Here is a 19721-nt window from a genome sequence, read left to right on the forward strand (position 1 = left end):
AGTATGCATATATAAGTGAATTTTTCCTTGAAGTGCAGCGTGTGACTTTACACTGTCCTGATGGTGTTGAGTGGCAGCATGCTTGTCCAGGTACTGCAGAGCTGTACCTGTACCTGTACCCACCTTCAGTGAATAGGCGGCTGTGATTGTTAAAACATCTGAGAGCACAAACACCTGACTGCTTCTTGTATTACATGTGGTACTCACCATGATCAGATGTGTAGTACAGCTATACAATACAGTATAATGAAATACAAAACATAATAAAAACAATAGTTTGTATCAAACATTGGGTTTAAAATAATACATTGTTGAGGATTATAATGTGAAGCATATTAAAAACAGGTTGCAGGGTTTTTTTTTTTGTTTTTTTTGTTTTTTTTTTTACTTTAAATAGTAGGCAGCCAGATATTCATTTGGTTTTAATCATATGGTCACTTTTGTGGGATTCAGTCACAACACTTTCAGATGATATACCTATTTAAATGCAAAACAAAACACAATCATTCTTGAGGCCAACAATTGAATATAGCACGGTGTGTTGTCACTGAAGAGTAACCCCTGTCTCCTTGACAGGATGGCCTAATTAATGGCAAGGATAATTAACTGAGTCCCATTTCATTGGGCACAAAGTGCAAGGCAGCAGCCCTATTATCCTGTTGATAACTGAAGTGTCCTTCCTTTCATCTCCACTCTTAATGCCATCAAATACCATTACTGATTGTCCAATTTACAGAGTGCTCTGGGATCTCACTGCTTGTTGAGGCAAGGAAGTGCATCGCAAATACGAGGTGAATGCTCAGTGAGGTGCAATCAGCAGGAGGGAATCGCATCACACCCATATTTTCCACCTTACTTAGGTTAGCTGTTGCAGAACGCCAGCATGGGCTGTCGTATCTGATGCCTGGGATGTTTTACACTTAACAGGGCAGTGTTGAAAAGGTAAGTTTATCAGAGATCGGCCTTACCTGAGTTTCACACACATTAGATTACTTCAGTGCTGGACATGGGTGACTATGAATTCAAAAGAAAGCTATTTCAGCCTGATGGTGGCAGGAGCGAAATCCAGACGCTTTAGAGATTGTTGAAATGGGGGTCAGAGACGTGTAACCTTGGTGGCTCAGGTAAGTGAACCAAGATTGAGGCTAACCCAGATACAGTGTGATAACACATATTAGCTGCAATTTTACTGTCCAAGATATGGAATAGATTTAGACCTATGGTTTCAATGGAATCACTGGAAAAACAAAACAAAGGGAAAAAAGAAAACATTCCTGGATAAAGTTTTTAAGATTGAACTTTAAATTGCATAAGATATCTAAAACCAATATTTTTTCCTGTTAACTTAAAAATATGGTCAATGCTAATAGTGTACATTCAATTTATTTGAACCTAGACCTAATCAGACCGTAACCACAACAAGGTCACAAGATAACATTGAAAAATGAACCTAAACAAATGTAAGATGGCAATGTAAAGAAATGTAAATTTTCAGCAAAGCCATTGTTTTGCAAAAGTGTACATTGCCATCATTTATTCTGGTTGATGAGAGGTGTATCATAACACATTGTAAATACCTGACTTTAAAACACAAATAGATGACAACATGTTATTATTGGATGTCGTCCTGAACAACAGCTGCATGTAAAGTTGTTGTTTTTTTTTTGTTTTTTTTACAGCGCTGCAGGAATTTTAAAAGGCAACAAACTTGTTGCCACATTGCAGACTATAAAATGTTGCTGATGCCGTTTGTAATAAAAAAAAAAAAAATACAAAAATACAAAAAAAACATGGGCTGAGTGAAACAAATGCTTTTTAGTGTTGATGAAACAGTTGCGACAGTTGTGGAAGCATTAGCAGTGTGGGTTTATATTCTTTGGGGATTATGAGGAATCAACACAGCTGCAGCGAAGGTGGTGTTAACATAAGCAGATGTTATTTGTTTTAATACTTTGTGTGTGTGTGTGTGTGTGTGTGTGTGTGTGTGTGTGTGTATGTGTGTGCTTGCGTGCACTGTAGGGAATTCTGAGGTGTAGTGATGAAATACAGTATCAATTTACATAGAACTATAGGTCCCGTATTCTGCTTTCATTTGTTTTGAAGAATAAATAAGTATACATATTTATTGCATTAACCTCTTCCCAGGCTACAGTCACAGTATTGGATTCTGAATGGCTCATAACACACACTGCTGCTGTCAAACACGCTACATCTCCTAAGTGGAGGCTTTTATTGTCCGATGCAGCGAAGTATTCCCAGCTGGGAGGCATTTTGTCAATGTTGTCTCAGTTGTGAGTGATATGTTGAATACACATCTGCTTATTTAAACTCCCCATGTTAGGACCACCTTAAATCTGCCAAAAGATGAACAGATGTGTGTTTTTTGTTATGTTTTTTTTTTTTTAATGCTGGACTTTAGAAAATGCGTTGCTTCGGTTTGTTGTTCAGCTCCACCTTTATCTTTTAGGTTCATCACAGGTAACATTGTTGTTGGCACTGTATAAATCTTAAAAAAAAATATTTTGTCCACACATACATATTGGTAGATTTCTATCTTTACTAAAACAAAAAACAAGATATTATGAGATCGATTGGAGTGCGAGAAAACACAGTCCATTACTGAGAGCCTGACATGTAGGACCATTAGCATTCATGATCTGTCCACGTGTGTCACTTGAAATGAATACACCAGTCCGGCTTCATCTCCTCTCCATGAATATAAAGGTGAGCAGATTGCTCATGTTCTGATTACTTCATGAGATAACATATGCATTAAAGGAACACACCTGGAACTTAACCAAGGTCATACCTTAAATATACACCACAAAGCAGATCTTAATATTGTAGCTGCAGTTTTATATCTAACAAGCAGTTCAGTGTGGTGAGAGATAACTGGGACATGATGTATAGCATGTGCCAAGTTGCATTGTCTGACTTGTTTGCCGCACCACCTTTTTTTTTATATCCTGTTTCAAATAAATCTTGTATTGACATGGCCTTATCGTGTCCGACCCGAATCGCATTCTTGAAAGAGACACTTGAAGCCGGCATCACATTGGGAGCCAATACAACCTCGTGCTTGTAAACAGTAAAAAAAAGGACAGCTCTCCACCTCCTGCGGCAGGGATTCAGGTACGGGAGGCTCTGTGCCGTTTGAAAAAGTGCTGATCCTGATGTAATATTGACAGGCGCTGAGCCAGGCGAGGTCTTTGGGTCTGACACATTAAGGTCATATTACTTCCCCCCAACCTTCTCTGCCTCTCCGACTGAGCTGAGCGCTAAAGATAGCACTTGGCCAATACAGGATCCCAACTGTTACCATGTCGATGATTAAAAATTCATGGAGCCTTTAATGTTAAACACGACAAAGGACAATGGGACGACACAGGTTTGAGACACGTGTGTTTGAAATCAGTGTAAAGCCATTTCACGAAAGAAACCTTTCAGCCCGTCAACCTTGGAATTGAGGTTTTAGAGGAGTTAACATATTAACACTCATCTAAAATTAAAACACAACATTGGGTTTGATGATCCTAATCAGATGTTATGATTCCATGTCATAGCCCTCCTCAGTTTGACTGACTTTATCGTATTGAAGTGTCAGAGCAGAAATTCAATAAACTGTCTTGGCAGCATAAATAATGCAGTACAGGCTCTTAGGGTAAAAAGGAGAGGGTTATAAATATGAAACGTATGAGTTGTATTGACAAGGCCTAGCCAAGCTGGCACCCGTCATCGGCAGGAGAGCGTCCAATGAAACAACAGACAAGTGTCCTTTATCATCTCTGCCCTCCATCGGACCTGTGTAGGTCACATGTTTGCACATCTTTGGAAGGTGAAAGCTGCTCATGGTGGGCTCTGCCAAATACCGCTTACCGTAATTACTGGAAAAGGGCTTCTTTCTTTCTTTCTTTCTTTCTTGCTTTCTTGCTTTCTTGCTTTCTTTCTTGGTTTCTTGCTTTCTTTCTTGCTTTCTTTCTTGCTTTCTTTCTTGCTTTCTTTCTTTCCTCCTTCCTTCCTTCGACAATAAATGAAAGACATAGGGAACAAGAAGAACCTCTGTGTATTTTGGGCAGATTGAGTGATGGGCTTCATATCCCTACTCCACACTGGCTGACACAGAATGCCCTCAGCAATAAAACATATAGATTCTCTGGACAGTTTTCACCCATGTGTCTGTTTTTGATATAGTAAACAACATCACCAGTCTAATGCAGGCTACTGTTTTTATCACATCCTAACTCGCATGTACACAAAATAAAATAAAAAAAACAAGGATACATGTTCAGTATTTTCTAATTGGAAGGGGAATAGGACTCTTTATTTTAATTCAAAGAGCTGCCATGATTTTTGAGCTGCCGTCGAGAGATAATTGTTACCCGGATCGATGGTATTTCATTCCTCGGCCCAAATGATTTCTGACCAGTCACAGTAGCAATGAGTTCCTTTACTCATGGGCGTTCATATAAAGACAGATTAACTGTCCACAAACCAACTCTAGTTACAGTCCTCAGTGCTTGAGAGACAATAATAGCTAGTCCTATAAATCAAAAACATGTTAGTAATTAGAGTTGTGAGTTACACATCACAATCTTAAACACAGATCTGAAGCATTTCACTGGAATCTGAAGAATACAACATGCAAACAGCACTTAATAGATACTAAATCAATTACACACATTAAGGACCTGATAAAATGATGATGCGAATGAATCGACCCATCAACCTCCCACTACTTTAAAACAAGTTTGTGCACTGATGGTACTCCACGCCTCCTTTTGGAAGATCCTGCAGTTTGGAAAACGTTTGACAGACTGTTACGATGCAGGAGGTTTGAGTGGAACATCAACCGAAGGCAGGGTGCAGCTTTAACTCTTTCACTGCATGTTAGAAGTTGCTGTTAAGTGATTTTTGAGGATTTGTGTTGCTTTCATGCCACATCTGATGGACTAGTATGGTCCCCTATGAAATCACTTAGAGAAAGAGCGACATTATTTCTTTGTCTGATAGGGCAACGTGTAGTTTAGTTTAACAATCACCCTCTTTAAGTTTGGACAATATTTAGAGAGTTCCTATTGATAAAGATATCTGCAATTATGATTACACCAAATTATGGTCCCAACATTAGCTCAGTTTTGGCAGTCTGTTTGCTTTTCAGTGGTAAAATAAAGTATTTAAACCTTTTAGCTCCAGCAACAGTTTTCTGGTACTACTAACTTTAAAAAATCTGATGTATTTATATCAACTGGTCGTTGGATTTTGTCGGGTATCACTAGATGACACAGTCTGTACCTTACAAATCCAACAATGAGATGGGTAAGGTTTAGTTAATAATGCAGTTAATGTTGTTGTTGGAGAAGACTGATGTTTGAATACTTAGTGAATTAGTAATTTCAAGCCAAACCATGATGTTATCCCTTAACCTGAATTTACATTTGGTGGCATTTGTTGCTACTTGGTTGAGGTTGGAGAACATTTGCACTCATGCTTAGAAAATGACAAGGCTGACTCCTCTGTCACTCTCTCCCAACATCATCTAATTTCCTCCTTTGCATCCATCACAATGAATACTTGTGCTATAGAGCTGCGTCACTGGAACATAAAAATTAAGGACAATTTGTCAAACAACAGATGCTGACATTCTTCTTGAGAGTGTCAAAATCATACACTACATGTCTGGGGATGTTTTAGAGGTCTTTGTAACTATCTTCCTGAGACTGTCTGAAAAAAGTCCTCTTTGGATAAATAAATAAAAGGCTAATACAAACGCGTGCCTGCTTACTTTACACGATTCAGCTTTCGCCTGTTGCCATTCATATCACCTTTGCATAATGCTTTTAGAGTGAGAAAACATGTTGCTCTCACTGTGATTTTCCAAGCAGAGCAGTCTCATGAACAGCACATGGAGGTTTTGTACTTCCAAAAAAAGGCAGGTTACTCTTTTTTCCCAATTTTAACACCCTGCTGTCTCGCTTTTGTCACTTTTTTTGTGCCATCACCAATTTTGTCATTACACCCTCCTGCCGCTTCCCTGCAATCCTCAAGCTGCTTTTTGACATCGTCCTGGCACTCAGCTGCCTTTTTTCTCACTGACGGGAAGCCCAACACAGAAAAAAGAAAATGCACTTTTGTAAATGGCCTGACTAAATATCCTCGCCAAAGGCCACCTTTTAAATCAGCGTCTTATTTTTATTCTTAATTCCATTTTATTTTTAATGTGTGGATGAACACATTCAAAAGGATGACACTGCTATGCTATGCAAGTGAAACACCATTACTGGGTAGATTAATTTGTGATGGTAGGTAAAGTGCTTGGCAAAGTGCAAACACACTCTCAGTCAACAGTGAGAGTACTTTAGGCACATTGAGATGATTTCACATGTTGCTTAACTCCGAACCTGTTCCAGCATGATTGATTAATACGGTGCAATATTTTAATTAAAAAAAGACAACTCTTAATATCTTTATATAAACGAGTACGAGGTGTACTCCCTTCCTTATTGCTCCATGTAGCTGGTGGTTGGTTTCAGAAACACTGCCCCTTATATAAATGAATAAATAAATTACTGTTTTACCTTTAAGTAATTCATTTCACTGTGTAACTTCTTGTCTCACTGAAATTGGTGCTTAGTCAATCCAGGGTCCACTGGAAATGCCTGCTACAGTGCTTTTCTTTATCTAATAACATACAACCAGGGGTGTTTCTCAAGTCTGCAGCACTGTTAGTGTAGTTTAGGTTTGCTGATAATGTGAAATGACTTTTCAATTAGCTTTTGAGTCAGACCTGTACAATCTATAATGAGTGTGCATCGCTTTGGTAGAACTCTCTTTAAGTTTTTTTTTGTTTTACATTTTATCGACTAGTGTTATGTGAATGATCAACAAAATACCACTGTTTGAGAGAGAACATTAGTTACTTCCAGCTGTACGAGATCATTATTGTTGTCTGCAGTCGCCAGCCTGTAGAGTTGGAAACCTTGAGCACCGCTGAAGGTTTTCCCAAAGTATTTCATCCGTCTCTCTCCTCTTGTATCTTGAGATCATGTAGGTTGATACTGAGCACCCCAAGGAGCTCGTTTTTTTTTTTTTTTTTTTTGTGCAGAGCCCAACATCAGACATGTCAGTGCACCAGCCCCAGGCTCTGTGTCTAAACAAGTTTTTGCCCAGCCTTTGCTTGAACTCAAACTACTTTCACACCTGAACAGAGGTACGTCATTATCACCCGAATGCTCCATTTGAGTGATTGCGGCACATGTGTCACTGTGAACTGCGCCGTGGTAAGATGCCTTGTTAGTGAGAAGAGAAGATGCTGTTGTATTATGGGATGTCTGTTGAGCTACAGGCAACCCGCGGAGCTTTTTATCTGGCTGTGCAACCTGGCCGGATGGCATTCTCTTGGCACGCCATCCTTGTGACTGGCCACTTGGCTTGTGGCCCAGGGATATTTGGCTCGCTGTGCATAGCAGAGTCACCCCATCCCCCTAATTCCCTACTTTACTTCTCACTCTCTCTCCCTTCTTCTCTCTCTTTCTCTCTCGCTGGCTGCATGCCTAAGGACAACTGCAGTGCTTTGTGTGGCCTAGTGGGTCTCTTTATACTGGCTTCATGACCATGGCTGGTAGGAAGACAGTGCCATGATAGCTACAGACAACCGCACAATTATACAACCCAGTCAGTCAGTCACTGCAAGGTGGCTTTTTGCAATGCATGAGGCCCTATCAGCTGTGACTTACCAAGGCGCCGGTGTAATTCAATTGTAGGGATGGCCTTGGGTGGTGCAGAATCAGGGGACATACAACAGCTTATTAACCACCTCTCTGACTGTCTATCAAATTGATAGCTCACTCTTAGTGGCATCTCATTGACATTGTGTTGAATGTCCTGTGTCTGCCCTGCTTAATTGAACACAGAATTACCCTATTTGGACACGCTTAGCAGAATGGAGCTTAACGAACGTGGAAAATAGAAGATGAGATCAGAGCTGACCTCTGGAACACACTCCATACACAAAAGCCAGAGGCTGCAGACGGAGAGATTATCTAAAGGGGGTGGTATGAACATTTTGTAATCTGTCAAATGCTGGCTCTGCAAAATGCATGTAGAAAAAAATGCCACATTCCAATTCCTGATATGCTTTTTGTAGTGCTACTACACAAATGGATGGATCAATCCCACATGTGAATTAACTTAATTTGTTTCTTGATGGGATTGAATACGGAGCTGTAAGGATTGGTTTCCAGGCTGATGTAGCAAGGTAAGATGAGAGTAGACACATCTTAAATGTTTCATGGACATATCCTTTGATCGACGCTCATACCTCTTGTTTATTTGCATTGTGTGCAGGGTGAAAGCAAGGACGAGTCAGGAAATGTAATCATCCGTACAGGATGTATGAGTTTGGCAGCATTTCATCTGTGTAACGCCACACTGAGTGGTGCAACTTGTATGACTTGGCTAATGAAAAGGCATCTAGGACTGTCGCAGTAATTTAAGCACCTTATGTTGTAATGGCAATGATTTGTCTTTGTTTTGTAACTGAAGCACTCCTCGTGATGGAGCGTGAATTCATAGAGGTCTAAGTAAGATCATTGCCAGCTGCACAACTGGCGTAGTGATGAATTGAGGACTTGCTAGTATTCCAGTGTATCTATGTACGCATCACTCAACACAAACAGCTGTTATGCTTTAAAGGAGTAATAAGAGACTAAGCTGATTAGCTCTCTTCCCAACCTAGATTAGAACATTAGTGTAAAGTCAGTGTGTGCATCTGCACCTGGGGGACAGTTCACTTATCCTGGCACAAAGGCTTGAAAGCAAGATGTCGGGCGATGCAGCTGGGAAGGAAAACGTGTGGAACCCCCTTTTTTGATGGTACGTTGGGGCATTTTCCAATTGTGTTTATGGTAACAGGACCAGGTCAGTCAGAATATGGTCCTTTGCTAACCCTGACCAAGTGGTTTTGTGCCTGAACCTAAAGAGAACATAAGCACAACATTGTCACAACATGGACTTAACAGCTGAACTTACAGATACTTAAAGTAGCAACAAAAACATTTTGGAACGTTTCAACATATCAACTGTTGAGTTTAAATTGGTGTGAATAGTAAAACTGAAACATTTAGCTGAAATATGATAAAATGCGTACAGTCATATCCCCTGTTCAACTTACCCAGTTTTGAATAACAAGGTAATACACATTTTATCTTCAAAACTAATCTACAACCTTACAAACTTAACATATACTTACTGCTGCACCTGCATCACTGATGTGAACAGACCTTTGACAGCACTGCATTATCAAGTTATTGTCACTTCCTTTCATTTGTGCATATATGAATGACTCAGCAGATACTCACAGGGATACTTTCATTCCTTGTGTTGTGAGGGTGGATGAAAACTGCAATCTATTAGAAATAATTTATATCTTTTGGAGATGCTATAAGTTAGAGCCTGAGCCTGAGTGTGGCAGTAAAACACTGGGTACCGAGTCCATTTAACCGTTCAAAGATCTCTGCTGCCCTCTGTTGATGGCCGACCAAGCTTATCAAACCAAACAACACATATACAGTGTGTCTATGTTAAACTCCTGGTGTGAAGCAATACTTTTATTTTTTTTTTTTCTTAATATTGTGGGATTTACTTATTAACTGTCCATTAAATTTAACAACATATATTTTCCTGACCATCTCAAAATATGATATCCAGCAGATAAAGCTGCTATATGATTGTAGTTCTGCTTTCAATCAAACTGAATGTGACACAAATGTTGGCTATACATTTCCATATACTTGTACATATATGTCTTTCATTATCCAGCAACCTTTATGTAATGTTGACATTATAACCTGCATGAATGATGACAAATAATGGATCACAGCATCCCCATGTTGTGGTTTAAGGCTTCCAGGAGATGGAGCCAAATACTAATGAAAGAGATCTACCAGTGCAGTGGAAAGGGCACCTCAATATCCAAGTACACTATGGCAGAACCAGACCGTTGTGGAAGTAGGCAGTTTGCAAAGCTACACGGGCCAAATTATATTGAACTGGGTGGATCGTGCATTTTGCAATAGACTCCTTGTTGATACTCTGCTGTGAAAATGTACCACCACACACACAAGCTTTAATAGACTATTACAGCCCTAATTGACAGACAGGCAGAAGGCAGACACACGTGCACCTGCATTATACGAAGCTTGACAGAATTGCATTCCACCGGCAACAAAAGAAGTGGCATTATGCATCATCTCAGGTGCCGTGGATGTGTTTGTGTGTGCGCACACTCACAACAACAAAGATGGCATTCACCATTTCTGAACAGCAATTACATTTCCCTTAAGAAAATTATCCAGATGGGTTTGAAATATGCAACAATTTGTTTGGTCATTAAGATGCCTATTCAGAACTGCCTTTGCTTGTAATTATAAAAAACTCGGCAGCATGCCATGCCACTGATGCATTCCCTTTGTGCTCTGAAGTAATTTTCTTTTCCTAAGGGAAAAAAGCCGCCTTGTGTTTTTTAATGTTCAGCCCACGTCCATAACTGCTCGCCAGTAGAGCAGTGAAATCGCTTAAAACCTGGAAGAGTGGCTACAAGATTGCAACTGCTACAAAATGAAATGGTCCAAGCAGGATTTTTGCTATTAGATTCCATGCAAAGTTTTGATTGTTATAATGACTTATAGTGGAATTACTTTGTGAAAAGTGATTTTTTTTTAAATTGCTACCATCATAAATAAAATGATTAGGATGCTGTTTTTAAATTGTGTAAAGGCTAAAGTATAGAAATCCATTTTGTGTCTCTTAGGGCTGCAGCTAATGGTTATTTTTGTCATAGTTTAATCTGCTGTGTGTGGGCAAAAAAAAAAAAAAAAAAAAAGTGTAGAATTATCATAGAGCCAAAAGTGAAATTGTTCCATTTGTTCAATCATATACCCAGCGACTCCTCATTTACTATCAGAGACACATAGAAACAGCTAATCCTTAGAGTTATGAAGCCTTAACCAGCAAATGTATAACATTTTTTGCCTCAGTGCTCCACAATATATTGCTTGAGACCTGCTTTATTGTGTTAAACTTTTCCTGAGTGGAACATTGACAGAAGTTTGACAAATATTTAAACTGACAATAAGATGGTGCATCTCAAGAAATTGATTCCTTGATTTTGAAATTAATAGACTTCTACATTCCACCAGCTTGAATTTGGAATTGGATGTTGTTGATATCACCTAACATTTATGAGATGCTTTTGATACATTTTAGATTTTTTGTTAAATGTTAGGAGTTAGAGAAATGTTTATTTCTGTATTTCCTTAACTGTAATGTTAAACAGATCATATTACATTTTGGGGGGTTTTGCCTTTCCTTTTTTGTGTTATGTAGCATGTTTGTTCATGTAAAAGTTCTGCAAAGTGACAAAGTCCATGGCACAGGGAATTACTCTCTCCTGCAGAAAGTTCTGCTTCTGCACTGCCTAAAACACCTGGTTTGGAGTCAAGCCGTATGTGCATCACTGTATAAAAGCTGTTATATAAATATGTATATTCATATATTTATTATAAGATATATAAACTCCACTCAGTCAGCAGAGAAAGAGATGCCACTGCTGTAGCTGCGTTATTTTAGATCACACTACCTTGCTTGGGACGACCCGCCCTACTCTGCCTCCGGTTGGCTACATCCTGCCTGTTAAGTAATGTGCATGTGCAACTCTCCCCAAGATTGAACAGAGGTGGGATCTGTCACTCCGTAGCTAAAACAGAGCGTTCAAGACACAGTGTGAAACTGTGCGCTGCAGCAATGCACCACATGCGAAAATGTTTTTTGAAAATGAAAGTAAACCTATTCTACTAGGACCCCCCAAAAAAGTACATACCTGAACATTATTTAAGGACTGACGTGGCCATCCTCTGTGTATTAATTCAGTATTTATAGTTTTGGTCAGATGATCCAATAATGTAAATAAAGAACTTTGCAACCTGAATGTGTAACTTAGTTTAGCTTGATCAATGAATCATGCTAGTTCAGAGTGATATAGCACCAAGGCAGTCATTGGTCATCATGAACTATGTTTGTACCCTCACGTTTTGCAAATTATTCATTGTCTAAACAAAACAAGCATCATTATGGAAGATGCACGAGACGGAGCAGGTGTCACCACATGTCAAGACCCCAGGATGGAACTAAGCTTCACACTCTTCTGTTCTCTTCTCTGGCCCTCGCCTGGCCATGCTGTGACTTGTCTGGCTCACAAACATGTGACAATCTGTCCTAAGGTGTACAACCTGGCTAAATTTGGCCGGGCCATACCCAAGCCAGGCACACAGTGGTGAGGCCGAAGATAACATGGTGACAGGCTGAGAAACTGAGGAAGGGATGGATAGTATGCATGGTAGCAATGGGAGTAGAGCTCCCATAGAGTCAAAACAACATTAATATAGTCTCTTATGTATCATTATAGCTGAAGGTTTCTAGTACTAGCTTTAAATAACAATGCTCTTCATTAAAACCAGTTTTATTTTGCAACACATTTCTAAGTCTACCAATATTGGCATGTGGGGGTTTCAGTTTCTAAAGGTCAGTTAATGGAAAAATCAATTATGCACTCAAGCCGAGGAGTTAAGGCTTCACAAGAACCCAAATGGACAGTTATGTAATCAATATGTGTTAAAAATAACGCCCTTTCAGTTACATTTTAGCCACATCAAGCTGATTCGCAGGGCATGTTAGGAACAGGCTATCTTGGGCATCTGCTTGTAACTCGTTTCAGGGAAATGTTGTGCTTGAGCGGACTGTTTTAAATAGTCCAGGCACAGGACAAGAGAAAAAGCCTCAGGTGGTCTGCCAGTGCTGTCACATCTTGTCTGCATACCAATGTTTCACCTGCATTATTGATTGCAGTACTTTGCATCTTTTAGTCTTTTCCAGCCACAATAGACCCGTATGAAACATTATGCATTATGAATCTTGACATGAGGCCTTTTTTTTTCTTCTCACGAGCCTCGCAGGGGGCACAAAAACATCTTTTAAATGTCTTGAAGTTATGGCATCAACCTGCTGCTTGTAGTCTATTTGTGATCATTTTGGAGCAGCTGTGCACAAACCATGTGGAATAGAGCTCTTGCAATTTAGAGCTAAACTGCCTCACACAGGTGGTGTAACGCCTTTGCATCACGACAAGCATGTTCTGTGAGTTGCTGATGCCACTTGCAAGACATGACCAGTCTAAATGACACAGGAAAATACACTTATCAGTATACAACCCTGTAATCCTGGCTGCACTCACATCATGCAGCGAGGCATAACATTGGCCAGCATATGTTGGAAAAAATGAAAGAAATCCCTGGCCAACATGTCTGGTAGGATATATAATGGCTAGATAAATTAATTAACAGCATATTAAATAAAGACAAGCTATGCTGCTAGAAGTACTGTAGCCAAGACCAGCAGGACCACAGAAAAGTATCACAAAAACAAATGAAAGATGCAGCAGATAGATTTAACGCTAGAATGGCAGGGGTGGTCCGCTACACATTGCCAGGATTTCTGGCTGTTTTTTCTAGCATTTTTCTCTTTTGCACTTCCATTAAGTGTATGAATTTTTCCCAACATATCAGAGCAAGTCTTGGAGTTTCACTTCTCATCAGTGTAACTCTTAGCCCAGGTAACTTGTGCATACAGTGAAGCTTGACAGACGTGCCACGAACAGTATCGGGCAAACGGGATATACAAAATGGGTTTGTTTGCAATGTTGAAATGGCACGTAGATCAGTTCAGAGCAGATCATAGAGCGTGTTTTATTGCTGTTTAAAACAAATGTCTGGTAGTTTTGATATATGATTGGAATGTTGCATTAACACCCAAGTTTGCAGTTAAAGAGGAGACAAACATGTCCATGTGCCTTATGGAAATATCAGCTCTTCTTCTCTTGGACATCGCTCGAACCAATAAAGCAGCAGTAGCCCAGTTTACCATCAGGAGCTTTCTGTCATGTATTATTCCAAGTGACATGCAAATGCCTTTCTCACATCAAACAGGACATGTTCTACTTAAGCTCTAATCATGCGGTCACATGTGTCTTCATGAGAACAGAAACCCTTACCCCATGTTCTGGGCTCACCACAGGTCACTCTGGTAAAAATAGTGGCAGGACATGAAACATAATTGGGATGCACCATTAATGAAATAATGGAATAATGATCACTTCTCACTGGGCACGTGTCCCTGCACAGCAGGTCAAACTCGGAACATTTCCTTTGATTCATCCCTCTGAAAAGTTGACCAGATTTTTATTTCATGACAAGCAAAATCATTTCAGAGGAGTGTTTCATGTTCATTAATATGTTTTCAACTATGACTCTTGCACTAATTTGTGCTATATTATGTTGGACTTTGAGTTGCTATCTTCAAAACTTTGTCATGCAGATTTGAACTTTTTTTTTTTTTTTATATATAAGTACTAAGTAAGTATAATTTTTACTTATTTGTCCTAAGAAAAAACATAATTTAATCTGTTTTTTCTCTTTACTTAATAAGATGCATTGAGGATCATTGCCACTACCATGTCAACAAAAAATGCATGTGTGTGTATATATAAATAAACATGAATATATAGCTGGATGTCTAAATTATGTGACAGGGGATTTAAACCAATGCACATGCACTACATACACTAAGATATAAACAAATCCCTGGCAAAAGTTTCAAATACATATTTATAAGACGGTTTAAAATATCCCATGAGTCAACAGAGGATCAGATGTGCTGAAAGTTAAAGTAAATATTGGCACCATTAGCTAACTTATGGACAGTCTGGTCTCTATCCTACACATTTTACAATGTAAAATCTCCCCAAAACTAGCTAACTGTTCAATAATGAGTCAGTGACATGTTGAGAGATGTTAGTAGCATAGCTCACATCATTATTAGTAGCTGAAAGATGATCATCAATATGCAAAATGTCTCCACTGTGGAATCTGCAAGCTGTGGCAGGTGGCAGAAAGCAGGGTAGTCAATAATAATTGTGTGAAATGGAGAATGTGTAGGCATGCTGCAGTGTGCACAGGGCCTGAACTCTAGAGACGAGAGAGGTTTTCGCAGAATTAGGTCCGGCCTCTCCTGCTGGCTCTCACTTTCAGAATAATCACCACCGTTAAAAAAAAAAAAAAAAAAAAAACCTTGGTCACCGCTCCCTCGTGCTGGCACTCCTCTCGGAATTCACATTTGATATAACACAATAATAAAAGTTGTTTTTTTCTGCACTCAAGTATCTACAACTGTACAATGTAATGCAGTTCAGCAATGCAAAATGGAGCAATTCACTGTGAATCTCATTTGTAGTTTGTAAACACCATCTCAGAGAGGTATTGATAAAAGTTTGGGCGGCCTTGGTGAATGTCGCTATTGAATCGGACCGTGTTATGTTCAGAGGTGATTATTAAATGGGTGGATGAAGCAATAAATGCAACACAATACGCTAACCTTGACATTTCACACCCACTGTTATACTGACTTGTATTGGATTGTGCAGGTATCACCACTTAACTCTATGAATTGTAGTTTATGGAGATCCAATTCACCTTTACTAATCAAGTGTCAAGAGTTTCTGTAATTATGACAAATTTCTCGTACAGAAAGTGATGAATTGTGTTTCTGCACCAAACTCTAAACAAAAAAGTTTCGTATTAACAGAGATAAGTTAAATGGCGACAACAGAAGCTTCCGTGGACTGTGTAGATATTACCATTAAATGCATACAGTAAGAAATGTAACAACAGAACCACAAGTGAACTTTGCAGATAACTCCTCCAGGAACGGTAAACATGTTTGATGTACATTAAGAGCCATACATCACAAAATGGGACAGCAGCTACATGTGAAGCAGTGCAGCAATGAGTTGGCAGCTGTTAAGATTTGAAATCAAGTGGAGCGACATGAGGAGGGCATTGATTGGAGGTATTGTCATCTTCGCAGCTGCCCAGTAATCAGCGAGCACTGTCTTGAATAACAGAACATGTGCAGATGAGTGCGTAATTAACCACATGGAGTTTGGTATACTGTAATTTAGGAAATATGATTTTAGTTTTTTTTTTCTTTTTCAAATAAGAATAGTGTGTTTGGTTTTCCTGTACATATTATACAAACATTGCTCCTGCTCAAAAAGTAGCTGTAGCTAGGTAGCGTTTGTTGAGATGTGTAGTATGCATCAAACAAGCAATACTTTTACTGTTATAGTCCCTTTTTAAAAAAGAAAAAAAAAGAAACCAGATTTGCCACTCAGAAGCCAGAACTGAAACAAAATCAAAGACTCAGTGAAATACCCATTGAAGAGATAACTCGGTTATATGTTCTTAATTTCATTAAAAGTCAAGATGAGCTGCTTGCCTGTTGTTTTATTCTGTATCTGCAGCAATACAACACTAGTGAAGAAACAACTGAAAATGCAGTGCTGCTACGACATCCTCACTGAGTACACTGACCTGGGTCATATATATATATATATATATATATATATATATATATATATATATATATATATATATATATATATATATATATATATATATATATATATATATATATATATATATACACACACACTTTTAATTAATCTCAAGAAAGGCTCCTGTTTTCACTTTGCTTACAGGCAGTTATTAAAGTTTTAATGAACCGCATCTGCATTGATTTTTATAGTGGGTGGAACGCAGCTCCCTTTCAGTAAGAAGGCAATACACTGGAAATATAGCAACATTTTTTTTTTTTTTTTTTTTTTTACATCATTTTATTAAGAAAATAAGTATAAAAATATAAATATAAAACAATATGACTCAGCATTCAGGCGGCATGACTTCAGTGTATGACAGTTTTTTTGTTTGTTTTTTTCCTACAACATACACTTTCCATTACATATTACACCTATATGATGAAATGAATTCACAGTTTGACAAATAAACTGCACCAACCACTCACATGAACATTGCTTGTCGAACAAAGATAGCAAATAGTATATAGGATGTCCATCATTAAAAACACTTTGTACATTTACAGTATTTAATGGAGGTGGCTGGAAAAACCACTAGACTCCTTCCCGTCCCTTCCCTTCCCCGCCCAAACCCAGTCCAGTGCCATTAAACATTGATAGTATACAATACTACTATCTCTCAGGTCAATTACAAAACACAGTCCACACCATTGTTCACAAAAAAAATCCTAAAAGTCAAAGGCATCTTTACTGATTATGACCAAAAACAGTAAAACTTTTTTGAGAATTATACTGTATCTCCATTAATGAGAAAATCCAACTCAAGGTCAAGGTCTTAGTTTCCATTTCAGCATCCGCGAGAGGACTGCAGGATCTTATATTTGAATGTATACTTGTGCGTGTGTGTGCACTCATGTGTATGAGAATCAAATAGACTACTAGTTAACTAGCGAGCTAGCTAGCAAACTAGACAGATAAACAGATAGATAGCTTGATAGATAGGTAGACAGACAGTCAACTAGCTGGCTAGCTAACTAACTAGACAAACAGCTGTCTGGCTAGCTAGCTAGATAAACAGACAGAAAAAAAATGGGCTTGAAAAAACAAGAGACTGTCGTGGCCTCAGTCTAGGTCTCTCTGTCGGGGCTCTTCCCTATGTACATCTCTGCCAGCTTTTTGAATTGTGGTCCCCAGTTGCTGAGATAATCGTAATCATGGTCCCCCTCAGTGGCAGCCGACTCCAGAGAACTGAGGGATTCTGCCAGTGACCCACTGCCCTCGTAAGCATACGTGGCCAGGGAGTCATAGGGGGGCGCTGTCGGATCTGCATCGTTTTCTTGAAGCCGCCCATTAATGAAGTCTCTGACATCCGTGTTATCCTTTATAGGTGATGTCCTCCGAAAGGGAAACAGCATTTCGGGTATGATGTCCCTACGTAGCTTGTTAGCATCCATCACCTCTGGGTTGCGCAGCGTGCCGATATCAAAGGCCTGAGTGTCCTCCTCTCCGCCCCCTTCATCGTTGTAGCTGACAACGTTGTCTCTGACATCCTCTTTGGAGATGATCAGAGGCTCCTTCTTCCTCTGTCTCCTCAGGGCAGCAAACAGCACCACGATCACTACACAAAAACAGTGGGAAATACAGAGAGAGGAAGCTCAGCATAAGACGTGTGCCTCCTAACATGTGTCATGCATTAAAGAGCACAGGGGAGCAAAGGCGCAGAGGGGAGACGCATTTGCTACCAGTGATAAATCCCCAACACTGCCTCAGGCGTTCACCTCCTATTATTAAAGATTCAGTGAAAAAGCTTTTTCTTTCCGTTTTCCCTTGAACGGCACATTCACTGAATAAAATGCACGGTGGTTGGAGAATCCTCTTTTTCTTCTCTATCTCTCTCTCTCCAGCACACGGCCTCATATCTCGCCTCCTTTATTCTCTTTCAGCAGTAAAAGACAATCAGAGAATGCAGAGTGAGCATGTTTCCGGAGAGTGGCACTGTCTGGTAACAAGTTTTTAAATAAACCCGTAATTCTTAAGAGAAAAAAAAAAAAAAAAAAAAGAACAACAGGAAGCAATCTCTCATATTTAGGACAAGCACAAGCCTCGCCTCACCTGTGTGCCTCACCTTCTCCTTCCTATCCTTTTTTTTTTTTTTTTTGTCCTATCAGCAGGTACTCTAGTTGTCGACTTGCCTCCCACCTGGGTGTTAATTACAGTGCCTTCAACATGGATTGTGCGTGGGTGGAGGTGGCTGTTTATAAAGGTTCTTTGCGAACATTTGTGACTGACCAGTGCCATGTTTTTAGACAGCACAGAGGGCCGCAATGAGGAAGACCAGATAGGGCGAGCCGTTCCAGCTCAGCGCCTGCCTGTCGGAGTCAAGCGGAGGTGAATGAGACAGTCTGTCAGGGGGGTTGAAGCGCGAAAAGTGTCAGATAATGAGCAGATGTCATGATATTTTGCTCAAGAGGAGAGTGTGGAGTTTAACCTTCAACACACTCGATATGTGAGAGAAGATCTGTCTACCACCAGACGCAGAGTTTTCAAATTGGGAGTTAAAACAAGCAGATGGTGGGAAAGCTGGTCAATCCTAGCTAAGCAACTAAGCAGTTGTTCTAGTCAGAGTTCAGATGAAATGTTATCTAACCCCTGAAGAAGAGAGGCTGACAGGTGGAAGGGGGTTCAAATTGAGCGCACTGAGAGGCTAAGAGGCTCATGCAGGCATTCATGAGGACGGTTTTGTTGGATTTTTTAATCATATCCTACATTCATACATTCACAATGTCTAGTGAGTCAAACAAAAATGCTCCTCACTGCTTGGCCAAGCAAGGTGAGGTTCAATGGCAGTTGAAACCCATTACTTATATATATGCCCTCGACCATGAGGACTACACATTTGTGCTTTTTGCCGGGTAAAATGATAGGCAGTGCTGCTGTGGGGCCCAGCGCGCTGTTACATACTGCATTAGATCACGAGGAGGGCTGAAGTGGTGCTTTAGGATGTCAGGAAGTAGCATGCGACCCATTTTACCAGGGAAATACACATTTTTCCATTTTGTTAAGTGGTTTTATTTGCTAATGAATGGAGCCTAGAACCACTGTTATGAACCGCCGCACTACTTTCTGAGAGAGAACCGACATTTAAAACTGAATATGCAAAGTAACCTGTGCTTAATTGGACTGGCTTTAATTAGTAAAAGATCATTGATAAGTTATCTTACAAAACCTCCCACAGCAGGCC

General features: G+C 39.6%; 1 protein-coding gene and 1 long non-coding RNA gene across 2 annotated transcripts in view; one reads left to right on the plus strand and one right to left on the minus strand.

The window, feature by feature from the left end:
- The window catches only part of LOC119008771, a 470444-nt gene that overhangs the window by 139010 nt on the left and 311713 nt on the right, over positions 1 to 19721 (plus strand). The window lies entirely within an intron of this gene.
- Positions 16774 to 19721, minus strand: part of cdh10a (cadherin 10, type 2a (T2-cadherin)) — a 30200-nt gene continuing 27252 nt past the window's right edge. Inside the window, exon 12 of the mRNA XM_037079422.1 lies at positions 16774 to 18098. Coding sequence (XP_036935317.1) covers positions 17608 to 18098 — 491 coding nt within the window. The 3' untranslated portion in view covers positions 16774 to 17607. The remainder of the gene's footprint in view (positions 18099 to 19721) is intronic.

This window comes from Acanthopagrus latus, chromosome 19, assembly GCF_904848185.1.
Source record: "Acanthopagrus latus isolate v.2019 chromosome 19, fAcaLat1.1, whole genome shotgun sequence".
NCBI classification, from domain to species: Eukaryota; Metazoa; Chordata; class Actinopteri; order Spariformes; family Sparidae; genus Acanthopagrus; species Acanthopagrus latus.